Here is a 19,769-nt window from a genome sequence, read left to right on the forward strand (position 1 = left end):
TCAGATATTTTGATCTTTTTACCTCACAGTGAAATTTGACTTAGATAATAATCTGTGAGTCCTTAGATCCTTAAAGCCCAGCAGTGTGATTCTTTTTCACTTTGCTCTGTGAATTTTTTCTGAAATGTCTCTCTTTCACATACTTCTTAATAGGTACATATCTCAGCCAAAATCTGTATATATGTAAAACTTTCCCCAAAACTCAGCTTGAGTCCCCTTAGACTCGTAAGTTTCTTAAATGAGGCCGAAGTGTGAATTATTACGTTGTTTTACTACTGTTATTAGTATTTGTCAAGTCATCAGTAGTAAACTTTCCGATGAGTAGCTAGCTGTTTACTGTAAGCACTGTTTTTATTTGAAAAAGCAGCCACTACATTAATAGCTAGTTTAACTTTAAAATAGCTTCAAAAATACAGTACTTTAAAAGTACTCTGTTCCCTGTTGAAGATTCTTGGAGTGATTGTCTCTCCCCATGAGAGCTGTCTGGGAGGTGCTGGGCCTACCGGCACCAGGTGTGTGTTCCTCTGCCCTGGCCAGTGTCACTCATGGGTACACTAAGATGGATTCATTAGGAGCCTAAGGACCTGCTCAGCCTTGTGTTGCCCGCACCCCAGAAGCCGAAAGGATGCCTTTCCTTCACTGCATTTTCAACTCTGAGTGTACAGCTGTTGTGTATAGCAGATAAATCAACAGCGTCAGCACTCTTCACTGTTGTATCCTGAAAATGGTGAAGAATTAGCAAATGCCCTGCAGTTTCTCTATAGTTATTCTTTTCTGTGAGAACTAAACTTTTATTTGAGTCTCTCAGTTTTTTCAAATGGTTAAAACATTGAATATTTCAAAGTCTTTTAGTATGAATTATGATATTTGGAAAGTTTCTTATGATAATTTAGTAAAAAAATATTTGTTTTTTGCTTAGTAGTTCTATTACAATTAGTATCTTGGTCTCCAAATAAGAAAGCTAAGGGAAATTTTGCTGTTTTTTATTTTCTATTACCCTAATGATGAAACTCATTTAATTCCATGTGAGTGTTTTTCTATTTCTGAATAGTAGAAGTTAGTCTAGTTCTTTACCTTTTTCATCAAGTTGTCAAAACACAGATGACGCATGATAGTGACAAAATATGCCGATGGCAGATTACAGGTCTAAACCTAACTTTTTTTTTCCACACTTCATCTTTCTTTTTTTTTTTCTTTCTCTGTTACCTGCAGCAGACTGCTATGCCAGCAATCTCTGTTCTAGATTTGGTATGTTCTTGTTTCTTTCCCTTTGGTACTTTTTTCCTGTCTTGCTTTTCTTTTCTTTCAGTGGTGGCTGTTTGATGTTTTTAGTAGCTCAGTTCTCCGCAGGGGTGTCCTCCATCAGGAGATGGGGTTCCTGACACTTTAGAAGCATGCCTTTGAATGTTCCTAGATTTAGTCACTCTTTGCTTTTCTTCGTTAATTCTAAGTGTACTGTTTGTTTTTGGTTTTGACCTTTTCTCAGTTTCAGTCATGAATTGATTCCATGTATTCTTATGTAGTCATAAATACATGAACAAATGAAGTAAACTTTGCAATGAGTCATTATTTTATTCTTTCCACATTAGACATAGATTTTAAATATTCAGTTGTTACAAACTTAGTTGAAAGGGTATTGACGTTATTTGCCAGTTAAGATATAACTGTCTATCGGTGGAGTAAGAGATTTCCAGTGACATGTATTCTATGTTTTCTTTACTAATATAACATGGATTTTAATTCAGTTTATCAGCCATGCCAATTTATCAGTTTGCAGAAAAATACTTCAGCTCATGGTCTTTTGTAAATTCAAAGTGTTTATTGTCATATTGGGGAAATTTGGCTGTCATTTAGGGCCTGTTACGCTTGAGTGTGGTATCTTTATCACCTGCTAGACAATTATACTGTGACTGATACATTTATATAAACTTGAAGACAAATTCTAGTCAACTTCTAAAGACAAAAGTTAGTATCAGACAATACATTTTAAACCTGTGAATCAAGGTTTGATTTGAATGGTCTTTTCACGAAATAATAGTCCCTTTTCCTTTTTTCCCCTCAGTTGAGCACAGTGGCAATATTGCCTTAGAAAGGAGTCCTCCCTCCCTCCCTCCTTCCCTCCTTCCCTATCTCCCTCCCTCCCTCCCTCTACCTTCCTTCCTGCCTTCCTTTTTTTTTTTTTTTTTTTTTTTTGAGGTGGAGTCTTCCTCTGTCACCCATGCTGAAGTGCAGTGGTGTGACCTCTGCTCACCATAACCTCCTCCTTTGGGGGTTTAAGTGATTCTCCTGCCTCAGCCTCCTGAGTAGCTGGGATTACAGACATATACCACCACCATGCCAGGCTAATTTTTGTATTTTCAGTAGAGATGGGGTTTTGCCATGTCGGCCAAGCTGGTCTTGAACTCCTGACCTCGTGATCCACCTGCCTCAGCCTCCCAAAGTGCTGGAATTACAGGTGTGAGCCCTTTTTTTTTTTTTTTTTTTTTGAGACGGAGTTTTGTTCTTGTTACCCAGGTTGGAGTGCAATGGCGCGATCTCGGTTCACCGCAACCTCCACCTCCTGGGTTCAGGCAATTCTCCTGCCTCAGCCTCCTGAGTAGCTGGGATTACAGGCACGCACCACCGTGCCCAGCTCATTTTTTGTATTTTTAATAGAGACGGGGTTTCACCATGTTGACCAGAATGGTCTCGATTTCTTGACCTCGTGATCCACCCGCCTCGGCCTCCCAAAGTGCTGGGATTACATGCTTGAGCCACCGCGCCCGGCCGAGCCCTTTCTTAAAAATACTTTCCCTCCTTGGTGATTGGAAGACATGTTTTCTGAGCTCTGCATTTTTTTTTTTACGTGAAAGATTTAAAAGTACACATTTTTGTCCCTACTTCTTTGTGTGTTTCAGTGTACATAGGTGTAGCTGGAAGATATTAATCAGAGTCACCTTAATGTGAGATATTAATACTTGCTCAGCATCCATGGCATGGTGAGCACTGACCTGAGGCACTAAAGATACCAGCCAGCTCTACAGGCCCAAAGAAGAGCATCTTACACTGTGAAGAATTCTATGACACATAAACAGTAATGCTTAAGAATAATGCTTGCAGTAAGATTTTTGTTTCATAGAAATAATTTAGAGTTTTTCTTTCTTTAAAAGATAATTATTTTGAGCATTAATATTTATCTTAACCACGTTTCTGAGCATTTCTTAGCCCATTTCCTGAGTAAATATTATTAAGAGCACCTCATTATTTACAGAATTTTTGCCAGGCATGGTGGCTCATACCTGTAATCCCAGCTCTTTGGGAAGTGAAGGGAGGCGAATCACGGGAGGTCAGGAGTTCAAGATCAGCCTGGCCAACATGGCAAAACCTCATCTCTAAAATACGAAAATTAGCCGGGCATGGTGGCAGGCACCTATAATCCCAGCTACTCAGGAGGCTGAGGGATGAGACTTGCTTGAACCCAGGAGGTGGAGGTTGCAGTGAGCCAGGATTGTACCACTGCACTCCAGCGTAGGGGATAGAGGGAGACTCTGGCTCAAAAAAAGCAAAAGAAAAAACTATAGAATTCTTGCTATGTGAGAATTAACATGTTACCCTAGGAGACCCTATTCTCTTCTTAATATAGATGAGGACAAATGGGTGACTATATATTTGGTAGTGAGTGACACTACCCAGTTGGTTCTTAAGATATTTTCTTAGACACATCACAGGATTTTCAGGTAGGTAACAGGTAAATGAGGCAGGTCTTTTCCTGTGTGGATGCAGCTGAGTTTCATAAAGTTGAGAGGCTGTCTGCACTGGTTTCTGCTCTTCCCTCTGGTCTCTCTGTGACCTGTCACCCCTGTCAGTCCAGAGCCAGCCTTCTCCATCCTCTGTGCTCACTTGCAGTCTGAGACGGTGGCACCATTTGGATGTCAGCAGTGTCCCCATTTAATTTATAGTCCAGACTTCTTGCACACTAAAGACTCAGATACCACCTGCCCAGGTAATCTCCACATGGAGTCGAGTCAGACTTTGCGAAGGCAGCATGCTCAAAGTGAAATCTTTGTTTCCTTAACTCACCCTGCAGTGCTGATCATTCTTTCTTCAGCCTTCCCCATTTCAGCTGATGCTTTGAGTTGCTCACACAAAAAAACCTCACAGTCATCCATGACCCCCTTTTTTCTCTGTTCAGAAACTCCTGGCTTGACCTCCTCACAACCTGACCAACCTCTACGCCCCTGTCACCAGAGTCTCTCTCCTTTCCTGCCTGGGTCCCTGCGAGAGACTGGCTGGATCCCTTGGTACTGTCCCTCAGTACCTTTGCAGGACAGCCTTGACGTGGCATACAGCAATCCCACGAGAACATCTGCACTACCTTCTTAAGTCTCTCCTTTCACTTAGGCAGTCCAGGGTTGGCCGGGTCCTGCAGGTGCTGTTTGGTTTGTCTGGGTCTCATCCCTCTTCACGCCCTCACCCACTGCCCTCCTGCCTGCCTGCCTGCCTGCCTTCTAGTGACCCTCCACATGCTGGGCCACTGGGAAGGTCCCTGCCTGTCTCCATGGCTGGCTTTCTCGGCACATGAAGGTGACTCTCAGATGCCACCTTTTCAGGGGCTCACCTGCCCCCACTGCATATTGGGGGGACCCACTGGCCTCACTGTGTGCTGCTCGTTTCTCTGTGAACATGCTGTACACATTACTCTTGGTATGTGTCTCCTCTGGGTAGCACCACCTCCATGGGAACGGTGACCTTTGTCCAAGTTGTCTAGAAGAGTTCTGGCATGTGGTAGGCAGTCAGTAATGCAGAGTGAGTGGGATCGGATTCCGGGCCAAGGTCCCAAGCTCTTGAAGGTGAGCTGTTAGCAGCTCAAGAGTAGAACTGCTACTAGGTCGTCTCCTAATGACTGAGATGGTGTACGAGTCATGTTCAAACTCAAGTCTGACTTGCTAGAGGGATCTCCTTTAGCACTAGGTTATGACAAAGCCCACTGTCTTTAGAGCTTTCCCTTTGTATCCCATGGGCAAATCCGGGACACCTGGAATTCGTCAGGACGTCTGTTTTCTCCTGCAGAGTACTCTGTCCTGTCCTTGGAACCTGTCTCTACCTTGAATAGCCTGTCAGTTAGGACCATAGAGGGCCCTGACTGTGGCTGCAGCTTTGCCTGGCTGACACCTTGGGCAGTAGCTAGTCCTTCCCCCGATGACAAGGTGTGTGGCTCATGCCTTCATTGCTCCAGATTGCCCATATGCATATATTCCTCTCATTTCTTCATGACGAACCTGTTCTATGGCAGAGCACAAGGGCTGAAACTGGCATGGAAGAAACTGGCCCAGTGTCACATAGAGCAGGTGGGAGCCAGGGTCTCTTCACCCAGCACGGGAGAGACTTGGCCAGCACAGGTCAAACATTCCTAATCTGAAAAGCCAGAATCGCAGATCCAAAACTCACTGAGCACCGGCGTTATGCCTCAAGTAGAAAACTCCACACCTGACCTCAGTGACAGGTTGCAGAGTTTTGTTTGATGTCCAAAATTATTTAAAATACTGTACAAAATTACCTCTAGGCTATATGTATAAAGTGTGTATGAGACAGAAATCAAATTCATATTTAGACTTGGGTCCTGTTCCCAGGATATCTCTTTATGTATATGCAAATAACCCAAAATTGGAAACACTTCTAGTTCCAAGCCTTTTGGATAAGGGATACTCGTATCACATGGATCAAGTGAGAGTGAAGGTTTTAACCATAATTTTCTGAATTCATATTAAGTGCTCGTTCTAGGACACAAAAATGCCTGTTCTTATAACACAATAGTGGCAGGAACCGTTCTCGAAATTTACCTGGTTTGACAAAGCGCTCAGTGGCGAGGCTCAGGTGTGTCTTGTTAACACAGTTTAATGGGTCCTTAAATGGCTGACTGGGGAACATAGACAGGAGAGCTCACAGGAGAAATGCCAGCCCCGGGGGTAACAGCAGTGAGAAGATGTCTTCAGAGATTTCAGCAGCCCTGCTGCTTTCCTTACACAAAACCCAAGCTGGGTCTTCCCCCATTCCGCTTTCCTCTGGTTTTTTGTGTGAAACTGTAGAAGCAGGCCATACCCCTATTGAGCATCCCAGGTGTAGAATGGGCTGAATTAAAAGCCTCATAAAAATTTCAAGCAGGGGCCGGGCGCGGTGGCTCAAGCCTGTAATCCCAGCACTTTGGGAGGCCGAGGCGGTTGGATCACGAGGTCAACAGATCGAGACCATCCTGGTCAACATGGTGAAACCCCGTCTCTACTAAAAATACAAAAAATTAGCTGGGCACGGTGGCGCGTGCCTGTAATCCCAGCTACTCAGGAGGCTGAGGCAGGAGAATTGCCTGAACCCAGGAGGCGGAGATTGCGGTGAGCCGAGATCGCGCCGTTGCACCCCAGCCTGGGTAACAAGAGCGAAACTCCGTCTCAAAAAAAAAAATTTCAAGCAGGAATTAGTAGGAAGCCTAATTTCAGAATTGTTTCTCCAGAGAAACCTCTCTGTGGGAAGTCGGATAGTATTTTGTCTATTCAAATTGGAGTACCCCTGGAATGAAAATGGGCCCTGCCCGGAATATCAAAGCCACATTATAGTCACAGTGCATTTCCAGGAGGGCTGTTCACTCAAGGGGTGAGGAGCAGAAACATGTTCACATGAAAGCCAACATATATGTATTACAGAGTGGAGTACAGTTTGTCTGGTTGCATAAAAATAGTTGCCCTAAAAGAACATCAAGTTTGTGTCATAGGCCACTTGGAGCCACGCCGTCCTACCTGGGGATTACTCCGTTTAGTGTCTGCCACAAGGGCCTTTCAGCAGGTGAGCTCTAGGTCTTACAACTAATGGTCGTTTTACTTCAGCCTTAAAGGAGTATGTGCGCTGTGCTACAGGCACAGAGCTAGCACTCTCAGAGTACCACATGCTGTAGCGGATGGTTTTTCTGGTGTCGTTTAAGACACTCTGCCACCATGAGAGAGATCTTCGCTCTCCTCCAGAGGAAGTCGGGCTCGTAAGACAGAGACTTTCGCTTGGTCTAAAAACCAGGTGTTAGGGTACCAAAGGCACCAAAACCTTCTGATTCAGTCTTTAATTTGTAATAAATGATATAATCAGGAGTTTTCTTCACGATTTTGTCCTTAAAATTTTTTTAGGGTAGACATTTTTCATGGGAGGGAGGATGCACAGAATATATGTCTGTAGAGAAAAAGGCTTTAACAGAGACATGTTTTCAGTGATTTGTCAACAAGTAAAGGGTATTATAACCCTATTTTATGTTCAGATACAAGTTTCATTTTCATGGTACAAAATTATAAACACAAAGACCTGAACGTGTGTGTGTGTATCCTGAAAATATGAAAACGCCTGTTTTGGGGAATGTGGACTACCCGTATAGCAGAACCTTGGTTCACGCTTGCTGTAAACTGACTCGGAAATCCCAGCACAGTTCTTGATTTAGAATAACTTTTAGTCTGCATGGTCTTGATTCATCAGGTAATAGTTATTTTTTTAATCTATTCTGCTCTCCCCTCAAATAATCACTTCCTACAAGACTACTTTGGTAGCATGTAACTTTTCATTCTTTAATCAAAGTGCTAATGTAATAGACAGTTTGCACTGGATTGCAGGGTGATGAAGTTTTTAATTTTAGTTCAAACATCCTTTAACTGTTACTGAATGTAAGTAACCCGTACAATTCAATATATTGTTTTAAGCTATGATTTTGAGTAAATTAAGAGATTCTCATTTTTTTCATTAATGCTTTGTGAATAGTGGGAGTAAAGCAACATAGCTTTAAAGAACAAAACAAGTTATGTTTTGGAAATGGAAATAGATGAATTAGCCAAAAAGTGGAAAGAAACTGTCTTGATTACGCTGGTGCTGGTTAATTTGCCTCCTTTCCGAATAGTAACTAATGAGCTGAATGCAAGGAGAGGCTCCTTGCCTACTGCCTTCCAGATTTGGAAGAATCGAGGTTTTTAAGAAGAAAGGGCCTGTTTGTAGATTTATAAGGTAGCATCTGCACTTACAGTTATGAAAATGATCATTGTTCTGATTTCTCACAGTATGCTTCTATTTGAAAGAACTGGCCGTCTCTATCATGAGTAACACTGTCTTGCTCAGCACTTACTTCTAATTAGGGCTAGAAAATATTAACATAAATTAGTTTGTGCTTTGTTGGAAAGGAAAAGACCCATGTTATGTTAATACAAGTTTACATTCCACCCTAAAGTACTTTTCTGTAGAATATTTAATCATGTCACTTGCTTTATTTTGCTGTTTGTTTCTGCACTGTTTCTCATCACTTCTCCTGACCCATGAAATTGTTGCTGAGCATTTCCATCCTTTGCTGTGGCCTCTTGGGCAGGAAGCCCATGGGGAGCTGTGGTTCTCAGGGGCAAGGCATCCCTGACTGCTTCCTTCTGGATTCTTAGTGGCATCCTCTCCTACCATGAACAGCCTCAAAGCTAGTCATCCTAACATCCCTCTGGGGTATGAAGAGGTTGTCCTAAAGAGACAGTTTAATTATTTGTCTCTTTGAGAAGGCAATTTTATTTTTTTCTAGGATGTTTTATTATTGTTTATTGGCATGAAAAAGCCTAATAACACAGGTTAATTTATTCTTTCTCACCAGATATAGTTTTTTCTTCACAGAAGTCAAGGGAGAGTGAAATTGTTAGATTTTTATTTTAATAAAAATACATACAAACACAATGCAAATCCCAGAAGCTAGCTTTCTTATATTTCTGCTGCAATTTATAGACAAACTGGTAATTCCGTAGAAATTGAAACACATAGAAATTGTATTTAGGGGATTCCTGCAGAGGTTAGCGATTGAACTAGATTAAAGCAGATGGCTTTAAGTTTCATTTTGATCCTAGAAACACTGACTCATGTTGTATGATAATACATCTGCGTGTGTTCCTGTGGCCCAGGTCTATGCCAGGTCAGAAGGAAATGGGGAACACAGTTCTCAAAGTTACCTTTATCTCAGACTAGAACAACAGAAAAGCTGTGTTTCCAAGACAGAAAGGGAGAGTCTTGCTTTCTGCACTGATTGTTAATCCAGGGTTTTTCTTTAGAAGAGGTATTTCCAACCTGTAGTGCATAGAGTTATGAGCAGAAGGATAAAGGAACTAAAATCGAAAAGAAGAAATTTAGGTATTTGAAGACATCCTTAAGTATATGAGTGATAGGAATATGTGTTGTTACAAAAAGGCAGAACTTGAACGACCAAAAAGAGAAAAACAATCAATCAATTGTTAACATAAGAACTTCTTGACTAGTGGTTACCTGAAAACAGAATGGATTATATTGACTCAGAGGTCAACATTAGGTCCACACAGAAGAGAGCCCAGTAGGGCTCCTTCCCGTCTCAGTCTCAGAGTCCATGGTGCAGAGTGTAGGGTACTCCTGAGTCAGGAGGGAATTCTCGAAGTCCAGGGTGGGATGTGGAGGGAGCTGATGGCAAAGAGCAGAGGAGAGAGAATGGCAGGCCTTAGTCCCTGGAAAAGATGGACGCCTGCCTGACCCAGTATAGTCACATAGGCTGCTTCTGGGCCCACCTACAGAGAGACGAGTGGGGGCCTCCATCTTCTAAATATAAAGGGATGAGGGGAGAAGGTGTGTGTGCTCTGCAGTCCATCAAGTGGGGTCTGTTTGAGCCTATTAATTGACATGCATAGGTTAACTAAATTCCTCCAGTAAAGGAATTGTGCTTGTTGAATGCGTGAATGTATATCACTCTGGGATTTGTGGAAACAGTTTGTAGGTAGTTTACTTTAAAAGCGTAGAGTTTAAAGTTTCATCTTCCAACAGTGATTTTAAACTGGTATTCTGTATTTTAACTTTCTGTGTGTGTGTATGTGTATGTGTGTGTCTACTTGTCTTAACGTGAGCATTTTATGTCTTGTGCTGGTGGAGCTTAGAGAGGGAAAGTTAACGTCAGTCTGTTGTTAGTTGCAGGACGAGGAGCGGAGGCGACAGCAGCAGTTAGAAGAGATGCGTAAACGCGAAGCAGAAGACCGAGCAAGACAAGAGGAAGAGCGCCATCGGCAGGAGGAGGAGCGAACAAAACGAGACGCTGAAGAAAAGGTTATGGTCCTCTAAGGGCAGCTAGAATTTTACCAAGTTAGCCTGAACGTAATCGATTGGCTGGGGCAGAGCGGGCTGGAAGTGCTGTGTCTTAAGATGCACAAGGCAGAGCAGGGCCTGGCTCCCCAGCTTTTGTGATTGGACCAGCAACTTTACCCCACCTGGCCCACCTACCTCTCTTCTGGACTGTCTCCAGATCCCTTTATCTGCCGAGTTTTGTCTCCCTCAAACTTCTGAACTCTTGGGTGTGTGTAGCAGTGAGCCTCTTTCCAAAGGGTTCATTTCCTCGGGCACTCATCTTTACTGGACATGGCCCAGCTTGTCATTGTGAAGGTGACATTTGTTCAGTGATTATTTAAATGGCATGTGGACCGTGGGAAGCGGTAGGAGCGTAGTAAGACAGTCGGCTGCTATACAACATTTCAAATAGATGGTTTACTCCAATCACTCCCTTCTGGTTGATGGTAAAGAGAGCAGATGGCTTAAAAACATGATACAGGAAGATTTAGTATGTAATCCACTGAATATTCTGAGTTACTTATTTTTGTGCGTGTGTGTGTTTTTAGGTCAAGTACTCCTTTTAATTGAATTTTAAAATGACAGTGAATTTTGACATTCTGAGAAACGGGGACTTTGAGACGTTGCTCTCCAGATCTCAGTCCTGTGTGTGTGGCCGACACCCTGTGGATGAAGAGGCGGTAGCCATTGAGCTCCCCATGGGGGCCTATCTCATCCCGAGGGAACTGCGTGTTGCTCTGTGTGGTTTGAGAGAAGCTGTTCTTCTCTGTTACTTCCCTTCTATGAAGGTAGAAGCTTTCAGTGTTACAACTTCTGATGGGGGAAAATTTAGTCTTTATTAATAATTCCTTCTTTGATAGTCTAGTGAACTATATTAATAGAACAGTGTACTGTTCACAGAAAAGAACTTGTAGGGAGTTTTTTGTAGTGATAGATCTGTTAGGATACAGAACAGTCGAAGAGTAAGCTTGGTAGATACGCGATTCACTTACATGGAGTAGAGTGAGTAATGTAAGGACACACACCTGGATTCAAATCGGTGATTTCTGCATTTTGTAGACCTTTGCCCTTCAAGTTTATCATCATACTATCTGTTGAGTCTGAACAGCATTTGAAATCCTCCCAGAGAGTTTGCGCTTTCAGGATCAGGTTTCCCTATGAGTCTTTCACTTGTGTAATGGTAAGTCAAACTTGATGATCTTTTAAGGAAATCACATTTTCAAAGTGCTGAGCTGCTTGATGTCTAAGTGTTGATGGTGTTTGCTGTTGCTTTGCTGTTCCATGACAGCCTCCCTGGCTGCTTAGAGGGCTGTGCTTTTCCAGGGCAGTGCCAGCTTGACTGTCCCAGGCCCTGCACGGTGCCCATCGCTATAGGTGGGCCCAGTCCTGGCCATGCTGGGCCTCAGCAGGGCCAGTCAGGTTGTCACGGCAGTGTAGTCGGCACGCAGAGAGGACCAGGCCATGTTTTTCCCATGTGGAGAAACTCGGGTTATTTAATTTTTCCAGCGTGTTTTTATAACTCATGCTTATGTCAAATACACTTGATTTTAGTAACTGCTTCTGTAATTAAGTGGTCACTGTAAAAAGAAGGCGAATAACCTATTTTTGTATCAGAATGTCCAAAACTGATAGGTTTGGTTTGTTTAGAAAAATATGCCATTCATGCATTTGTTTGGTAGAATAAAGTCATCTTGTAATTGTATCTGCTCTTGGTATGACTGAAAGAGGATGTTTTGATTTCTCCCTAAAATGTTACCAAGCAACTGTTCTTCATGTTAACACTGAGATTCTTTACGCTTGCATTTAAAAGCCACAAGAAGCCATTCTGGTTTGATTCTTCCAAGGGAGCACTTACTTTGTGTAGACAAGATGATAAGAGTCTTTCCTTCAGGATTCCTAAACACAGAGCAAGAAGATACGATGAGAAATTGGGCTCAGGGCAGTAATTGGGGTTGGCATTTATTCTTAAGAGTTTTCTCCCTCAAAAGGTGAAGCAGTGACATTGAGTGTTTACTCTGTGTGCGTGTGTGTGTGTGCGCACGTGTGTGCGTGTGCGCGTGCGCATGTGTGTGTGTGTGGGGGTGCACTCTGGAGGGAGTAGGGCAAAAATACAGCATGAAATTGAAAATAGGGACTAACAACTTTTAACTGAATGCAGCAAGTTCTCTAAAATTAGTTTTCTTTGGTTGAATGAGTTTAAAATTCATTGTACTTCATTTCACCACATTAAACATTTACTCAAGGCAGTAATTCTATTTGGTCTTTCACCCCCTTCTGATTTACTTTTTTCTTGTGCTCTAAAACTTTTGTCAATCCTTTAACAAAACTGTGCTGTTACTTTTTTTAATGTTAAAAGAATCTTAACACTGTCAACTGTAGCTTGTTCAGATGTATGTCAGAAAAAAATGTACAGTATGTGTCAAAATATATTTGAATATCTTGTTGCTGTTAATGCCTGGCTCTCTAATTTTCTGTGTGTTAGGGAGTTTATTAGGATTTGAAATATAAGTTAAGAACTGTGGAAATCATATTTTTTAAGATTGTTGCTTTGGGAAAATGAGTGTTTTTTTTTCCATTTACGGTTTCCGGTTGATTTTCTTCCTAATAACTGGAAGTAAACAGGGTGGTTGTGTCGCGTCCTCCTTGTCCAGGAAGGACTGCTTTTCTGCATCCACAAGTCTCAGTGAAACAGTGTGCAAGGTTGCCTTTCAGAAAGTGCTGGCCATAGAAAGCCAGTGACAGCCTGTTTTTAGTTTGCATTACCTTTAAACACAGCATAACAGGTAAGTTAATATCCTCCCATAAACAGAAGAGGAGAGAGAAGGAAGTAGCAGGAGCACGGAGGAAGGAGAGCAGAGGAGAGTTAAGTCCGCAGGGATAATGGAGAGGCAGAGTGACTGGGAAGCAGGAGCCAAGAGGTCACCCAGGCCGTGCTTTTGAGCAGTTTTCTGTCCAGTAATCCAGAATAGTATGAACGTACTTACAAGTCTAGGGAGAAGACTCCCTGGATGGACCTGCTGCTTTTGTCATAGTAATTGCGACTGTTGAACTTTGACGTCAGTGTGGTGATGAGGACTGTTCCCTGTGAAGGCCCAGTGGGTCAGCTGTTGCCTTCTGACCTCTGACCTTTACACTCTTGTCTATTCTCGCCCACAGAGGCGACAGGAAGAAGGGTATTACAGCCGCCTGGAAGCCGAGAGGCGCAGACAGCATGACGAGGCGGCACGCAGGTTGTTGGAGCCCGAGGCGCCCGGTCTGTGCCGCCCTCCGCTTCCCCAGGACTACGAGCCCCAGTCCCCGTCCCCCACGCCCAGCGCCCCTCCTCCCCCGCCTCAGCGAAACGCCTCCTACCTCAAAACACAGGTCCTCTCCCCTGACTCGCTGTTCACTGCCAAGTTTGTTGCGTACAATGAGGAGGAGGAGGAGGACTGCAGCCTAGCAGGTCAGGATAAGTACTCCAGCACAAGAAGGTTTCATGGGGACCTTCTTCCTGGCCCCCATAAGCCACGGCCGCCCCCCTGCCAGCCACGCCCGGCCTCCGATGGCATCTTTCTCTCCAACTCATTCCAGCCACCCTCAGCCAAAGCCAACAGTACTGCTCACAAAAAAGACCAGCCCCCGCCCCCTCCAAAAAAATCCAGCTTCTGCCATCCCAGCCACTGCAAAGGTAGAGGTAAAAGAGTGACAAATCGGCTCTCTTTGTCTTAGTGATTGGAACCTTGGCATCTCTCTGCACACTTGCCCTGTAGTATGGTCCATGACGATCGTACTTGCTTTGAAATTTGGATGTCACATGATCACTGATCTCAGCATGGTGATCTTCCTCTGCCTCTGATTGTCGTGTCTGTGCTGATGTTTTTAGTAGATGTCTTAGTACTTTGATTCCTTCTACGCTTGAAAAAGCTCTGTTTCTTTGATCAGCTGACAATCAGTCCTTCTCTTGTTCCCAAATAATCTGAAGTACTGTTGGTCTTGGCTTTCTCTTTCTACCTCTGCAAATGAGCTTATATTTGTTTGAATAAGTACCTTTTCACATACTGTAGTGTCTCTAAGACAAAGTGTTACCATCACATTGTAAGTGTTCCTTACTGAATGTGGGTACAACTTTCCGTTCTGGGTTAAGTAGCCTGTGGAGTGACTCATACACTCCATGGTTTGGTTGGTGTGGTTGGAGCACCTGCTAGGCTGGTTAACTTAGCTTTGTTAGACCTCAGTGCAGGCTGCCTCGTGCCATGGCAGAGACCCCAGTCATAGTGAGATTCCTCTCATTCCTTTTTTATCTCACTGGCTTCACTCCTTCCCGTTATCTGCACTCTTAGCACCAAGTAACACCATCAGCCATACCTTAGCAGGCATGCAGCTGCCATTAGCTAAACCCACCTAAGCTGACTGTAGAGCAGGACAGCTCTGCGGCGACAGTGTCTAGAGGCTGTCACGGGACAGCTCTGCGGGGACGGTGTCTAGAGGCTGTCACGGGACAGTTTTGCAGGGGACAGTGTCTAGAGGCTGTCGCAGGCATACATTCAGTAGTCAGTGTTTTCAAGACAGCATGTTTAAAATATAACTGAATTTATAAGGATTCAGATTTCACACTAATCTTACCTTAAATGAAACTGGAATTCTGGCACTAAACATCTTCAGATACAGGAGTGTTACTTTTAATGAGTGTATCAGAGTCTTCCAAATCCTCCATCATTCTGCATGGGACTCAACAATTCTGAAAGAACAATATTCGAAATCTTGGTGTAACTGTCACTCAAATAACAGATGAGTTTTGCCAAAATTATGTCTTCCTCCCTCCCCCAGATCAGAAGTTTGATCTGCTTTGAAGGTTTAATAATAGTTAGCTGGAGTCACTTTAGAAGCCAGAATTAAATCTTTTTATGAAATATCGGTTGTAAGTATCTATAATTCACCTTTTAGAGAAATTCATGGAATAATAGTAAATTTTGAAGCAGAATGCCATCAGTCTCCTTGTATGGAATGGTATAAGCTGAACTTAGAGGTATTTCTAAGTGTCATGACAGAAACGTGGGGTTTGGTAGCCAAGTACTACAGTGAGGTGTCACTGCTCACCATCTTGGCTCTCAGTCCTACCACTAACCCTTATTCTACTTCACACATAAGTACCACACAGGACCAGGTCGTAGCCTGCATCCGTTTGCTCTGCCTCTTTGAAGACTTCTTCGTGATGTACAGAGCCATCTGCACCGTATGCAGGGCACATTCTGACCTTGCCTCCTCATTTGGCTAGCATGTCTCATTCCTTGCTCAGCTCTGCTTCTGTCGGGAGCGCTCAGTAAAGGATGCTTCTGCAGATGGACTTGGCTTCTTCCACTGGGCAGTGAGAGGAACAGCACTGGGGAGTGAACTGGAATGAGTAATAACAGATTTGAACATGACACCATATGAAAGATTCATCACTAAAGCCCTTTGAAAATGATCCATGATTTGGAGTATTCATAGAGTATCATATACTTGATACTCTAAGTCTAAAAGTTCTGAAAATTTTGAAGAATTAATTTTACCAGTGGGAAAAGCCAGTATCATTCTTTAAAAAAAGCTCAAAAGATACAACATAACGTTTTTTAAAAAGGCAAGATAAAAAATTTGGAATTAAAATGAAAAAGATTTCTCTATGCAGCAGTTTATCTAAAGGCCCACTATAGATTGTCATAAGATAGCGAGAGCTGTGTTTTTGTTGAGTCTTTTGAGTCTTTGCTGAAGATGGTGTCCTCGCAGTGGCGGTGGGAAAGAGTAAAGGGGCAGTGCAAAGAGGCACCTTCAAAAGGCAGCTTTGCCCGTCTGCAGCGCCTCAGATGAGTTCTGCACAGCAGGTCCCTTTATGTAGGAAGAGAAACAGAAATGCATTTTGGGGCAAGTTGTTTGGAAAAGAATTTTAATGTGAAAATATTGAACTATTACGGCCTGTTTAATCCAGTATTCACTGCTGTCAGTGTTTGCTGAATAGTTTGAGCATTGATCACTCCAGCGTGTATTCCACTGTAAGCAGATTTTTCAAGTGTGAATTTTTCTAATGCTACAATTAGTAGAAATACATTAATACTGATTCACTGCATTATGATTTTAACGATACGACATTTATTGTTCCTTGGATACATTTAACACTTGTCTGCGTCACGTCTTTTGATCCTCAACAAGCTACTGAGGTCAGTAGGAACAGGGCAGATGTTGCCGGTTGGTTGGTGTTACACCACCACTCAGAGGCAGAGCTGGGCCATGGGCAGTATTCCTCTCTAATAACGAAGGGCATGAGCTCAGTTTTTTAAAACCTTTTGAGAATAGTAATTGGATCACTCAGGCCACCAGTAGAGAAGAGTTTCAAATTGATGAAACTTTGATAGAATATAAAGGGTCTTTCACCATCCTACTTAATCAGTAAAGGTATTTTTTATTCTCTGAGCACTGCGTCTTTATCATGAGTAAAGCTTGGAAATAATCAAGTACTTTAACTTGTATTGTTTCTTTCATGGAAAAGGACCGAACTCTTACCCAGGATCTACGGGGGCAGCTGTTGGAACCCATGAGGCGTATCGGGATGCAAGAGAGAAGCGCTCTAAAAGGTAAGGACAGCTGTGCTAGATGAGGCCCTCATCGGCGCCTGATCACCCTTTCCTTCTTCACAGCTCTTTCCAGTTATATCAGCAGATTTTGTGGCTTCGCTCTATGCCCCAGCTGTTCTTAAAACATGAAATTTGAACTAACCAGAAAAACCATCAGTACCGTTGTGTCGCTTATGATTAAGTTTGGTGTATTCAGAGATGCCTCTGAGGTACACGTAAGAGTCCTTAAAATGCTGTGTTTTCAGCTGTATCCCTCGGGTGACTCTTGCCTGCCTCCTACAATCCAACTTGCAGGTTTTTCGAGAGTGGACTATGACTGTGGAAAGTGGATGTTTTAGTAAAGAGAACATGTTGCCCTTTGTTTCGAGTTGGGTTTAAATACAGCCCCTGTAACTGCAGTGACAGGAAAGGTTATCACACAATTTAACCAAGAACGAGTGAAAATTGTGATCGCCCATTATGCAAACGTATGTAATTGTTGGCAGGTTGTTTGCAGTTTGTCCAGTAGTAATCTTTTGTGTTGCCCTCTTATGCAGCCAAGATGCAGATGTCCCTGGAAGTTCTGGGGCCCCTGAAAACTTGACATTCAAAGAACGCCAGCGTCTTTTTTCACAAGGTCAAGATGTATCCAATAAAGTGAAAGCTTCTCGTAAATTAACAGAACTGGAGAATGAACTGAACACAAAATGAGAAACAAATGAGCAGGACACCTTGTCTTCACCAAGTCTTCTCAGCTGTGGGTGTGCGGGTGTGACTTTAAGAGGGCGGGGGGGGGGGGGGGGGTATATTTCTAAGTGATTTCTCATTTCTGTTTCTACAGTTGTTGGGATTTAGAAAGGTTTTAATTCCAAGAAATTTTATTTTACTTTATCATGAGGTTGCCATTTATGTAATTTAAACACTGTCTAATTTCTTAATTATCTAACTCACATGAAGATAAGATTTTTGTTGGTTTCTGTTTTGGAGTCTTGAGTTCGAAGGGGACAGCACTAAGGGCAGGAGGGAAAATGGGTGTGTCTTCTGTCCCATCCTCCCTCCGTCATCCATCGAGGAGCACAGAGAAGTTCTGTTTCTGTTTTTCCAGAAACTTCATTTTTGCTGTCAAGCAGACAATAGCTTGAAGTCTTCAGAATGTGGTTGGCTCTATTGAGTAGTGACCACACACTCTTCTGCCCAAGAGACAACATATGACGACGTGCTCCTCTCATGTCCCCTGACCCTGATCGTTCTTCTAGTCTGCGTCATGAAACGGTTTAGGCCAAAGCTTCCTGTGCGATGATGCACATCCAAGACTCCATCTCATTCCTCGCAAATCTGAGCTCTCCTCATCAATTCTAAATATTTGATTATTTTTAATTCTGAAAGAAGAAACTTTTGAGGATTTAAGCTTAGGGGATTTTATTTTTATAAATACCAGATTATTGTTAGACTTAATAAATCACTGGAGAATTTGAAGATGACAGTTACATTAGAAAGTTAATACTTCAGCTCTTCCAAGGCATCTGTAAAATCTCATTTGAGCAATGTTCATGTGACGGGAATGATAGAAGAATGGGAGATGAGCAGGGATCCTCAAGCGCAGCTGTCACTCAGAATTTTAAATTTGAAGAAGAAATAGATTTTTCATCTGTACGCCATCAGGAAAAGGAAGGAATTCAACAACAGGGCATCTGTAACTTAAATATTGTAAGAAAAACTCATATGGAAGTTCAAGCTATTTTTTTACACTATAATAGAGTTATTTAATTTTAATTTGTTGAATTATTAGTTACCACTGTCATTTCTTCAGCTATAGATATGTGGCTGATGTTGGGGAGACGGACCTCAGTGTGTTTTATGTTGTCTGGTGTTAAGATAATAAATTACTTTGTGATCACAAGCAAATTTTCTATTTGACAAAGCCCTCAGTGGGGTCCAAATGGTTTTTCTGTACCATATTTTCTCTTACACATATATATGCTAGGGAAAAATGCACACTTTCAAAGAGAAACATAGGGGCTTTTACTGCCTTAGAAATCACTTTTAATAAGAGTTGTATGATAAATCATTAAACTGCGAGTGTAAATATTTTTTTTTTATGTCTATCAGGGTTCTTATTTGAAAGTGTGCTCTTACCGTTTCCTTGTTTGAGTAAGAGTGAAATGGTTCTGGGTGTTTTGGAGGGATTTGCTTGCGTGTGGCAGAAGTTGTAGGAAAAGCAGGCGCCTCCCAAATATCTTGAGAACACTGGCAGCCTTAGGTGACTAAATCCACACTTTCTTAGAAGAGATGCAGATGAATTACTTTTCTGTTAATATATAGAGATCTACACATGACAACATGCAAATACATGTAAATATCTACATACAGGATATCTGTGTGGTGGTAAAACCCATCAGCAAGTGGATTTGGCCATTTTTGGGCAATTAGGTCAAATGTGAATATGTGTAAAAGTGCTTTACATAACTGTGCATTACTAGGGAGAAAACATCCAAACTGCTGTAGTTTCCATTTCTACTGTATTTCAGTTGCAATCTATTTTTAATAAACTTTGTATGTATTTAAGTGTATTTGCTATTGTTTTGAAAGTGCTGACAAAGTTTATATTTGTAACATCAGCCTTCCTCGCCTGTCTCTTTCCATCTGTCTACTCTTCATTAAACACTTACTGAATATGATTTCTGTGTCAGGTAGTGTTTTTAATTTATGGGGAAGTGTCCTTTTTTTTTTTTTTTTTTTTAAATATATTTTAAACCTTTTCTTTTTTTATAGAGACCGAGTTTCACCGTGTTGGTCAGGCTGGTCTTGAACTCCTGACTTCAAGTGATCCACCTCCCTGGGCCTCCCAAAGTGCTGGGATTATAGGCGTAAGCCACTGCGTCCAGCCATTGTGGGGAAGTGTTCTGTTCCTCATCACACAGCCCACAGGTGTTGGTCTATGAGTCTCGAGCTGTCCAGCTGCCCAGGCCTATCCGAGCCATTTCTTAGCAACGCTGTCTCTTTGTGGCTCTTTGAAATTCCTAAAATACCCCTAATAATAATTAAGTGGTGTACATGAGCCATCCTGGCGAGATGTGTGTTAGTGCAAGAACTCACTTGGAG

At 42.5% G+C, this 19,769-nt stretch overlaps 1 protein-coding gene across 41 annotated transcripts in view; it reads left to right on the plus strand.

The window, feature by feature from the left end:
• The window catches only part of AFDN (afadin, adherens junction formation factor), a 141,277-nt gene extending 121,932 nt beyond the window's left edge, over window positions 1-19,345 (plus strand). For 9 of the 41 annotated variants that reach the window (XM_054254626.2, XM_054254633.2, XM_054254636.2 and 6 more), the window contains 5 exons: window positions 1,213-1,248; window positions 9,952-10,086; window positions 13,261-13,777; window positions 16,604-16,688; window positions 17,225-19,345. In XM_054254626.2, the coding sequence (XP_054110601.2) occupies window positions 1,213-1,248; window positions 9,952-10,086; window positions 13,261-13,777; window positions 16,604-16,688; window positions 17,225-17,378 (927 nt within the window). In that variant the 3' untranslated portion in view covers window positions 17,379-19,345. Of the gene's footprint in view, window positions 1-1,212; window positions 1,249-9,951; window positions 12,557-13,260; window positions 13,778-16,603; window positions 16,689-17,224 lie in introns of those variants that run through there. The other 32 variants (XM_035297195.3, XM_078370474.1, XM_035297201.3 and 29 more) reach the window with 19 other exon arrangements.
• The last annotated feature ends 424 nt before the right edge of the window (window positions 19,346-19,769 follow it).

The sequence above is a fragment of the Callithrix jacchus genome, chromosome 4 (genome assembly GCF_049354715.1).
Source record: "Callithrix jacchus isolate 240 chromosome 4, calJac240_pri, whole genome shotgun sequence".
NCBI classification, from domain to species: Eukaryota; Metazoa; Chordata; class Mammalia; order Primates; family Cebidae; genus Callithrix; species Callithrix jacchus.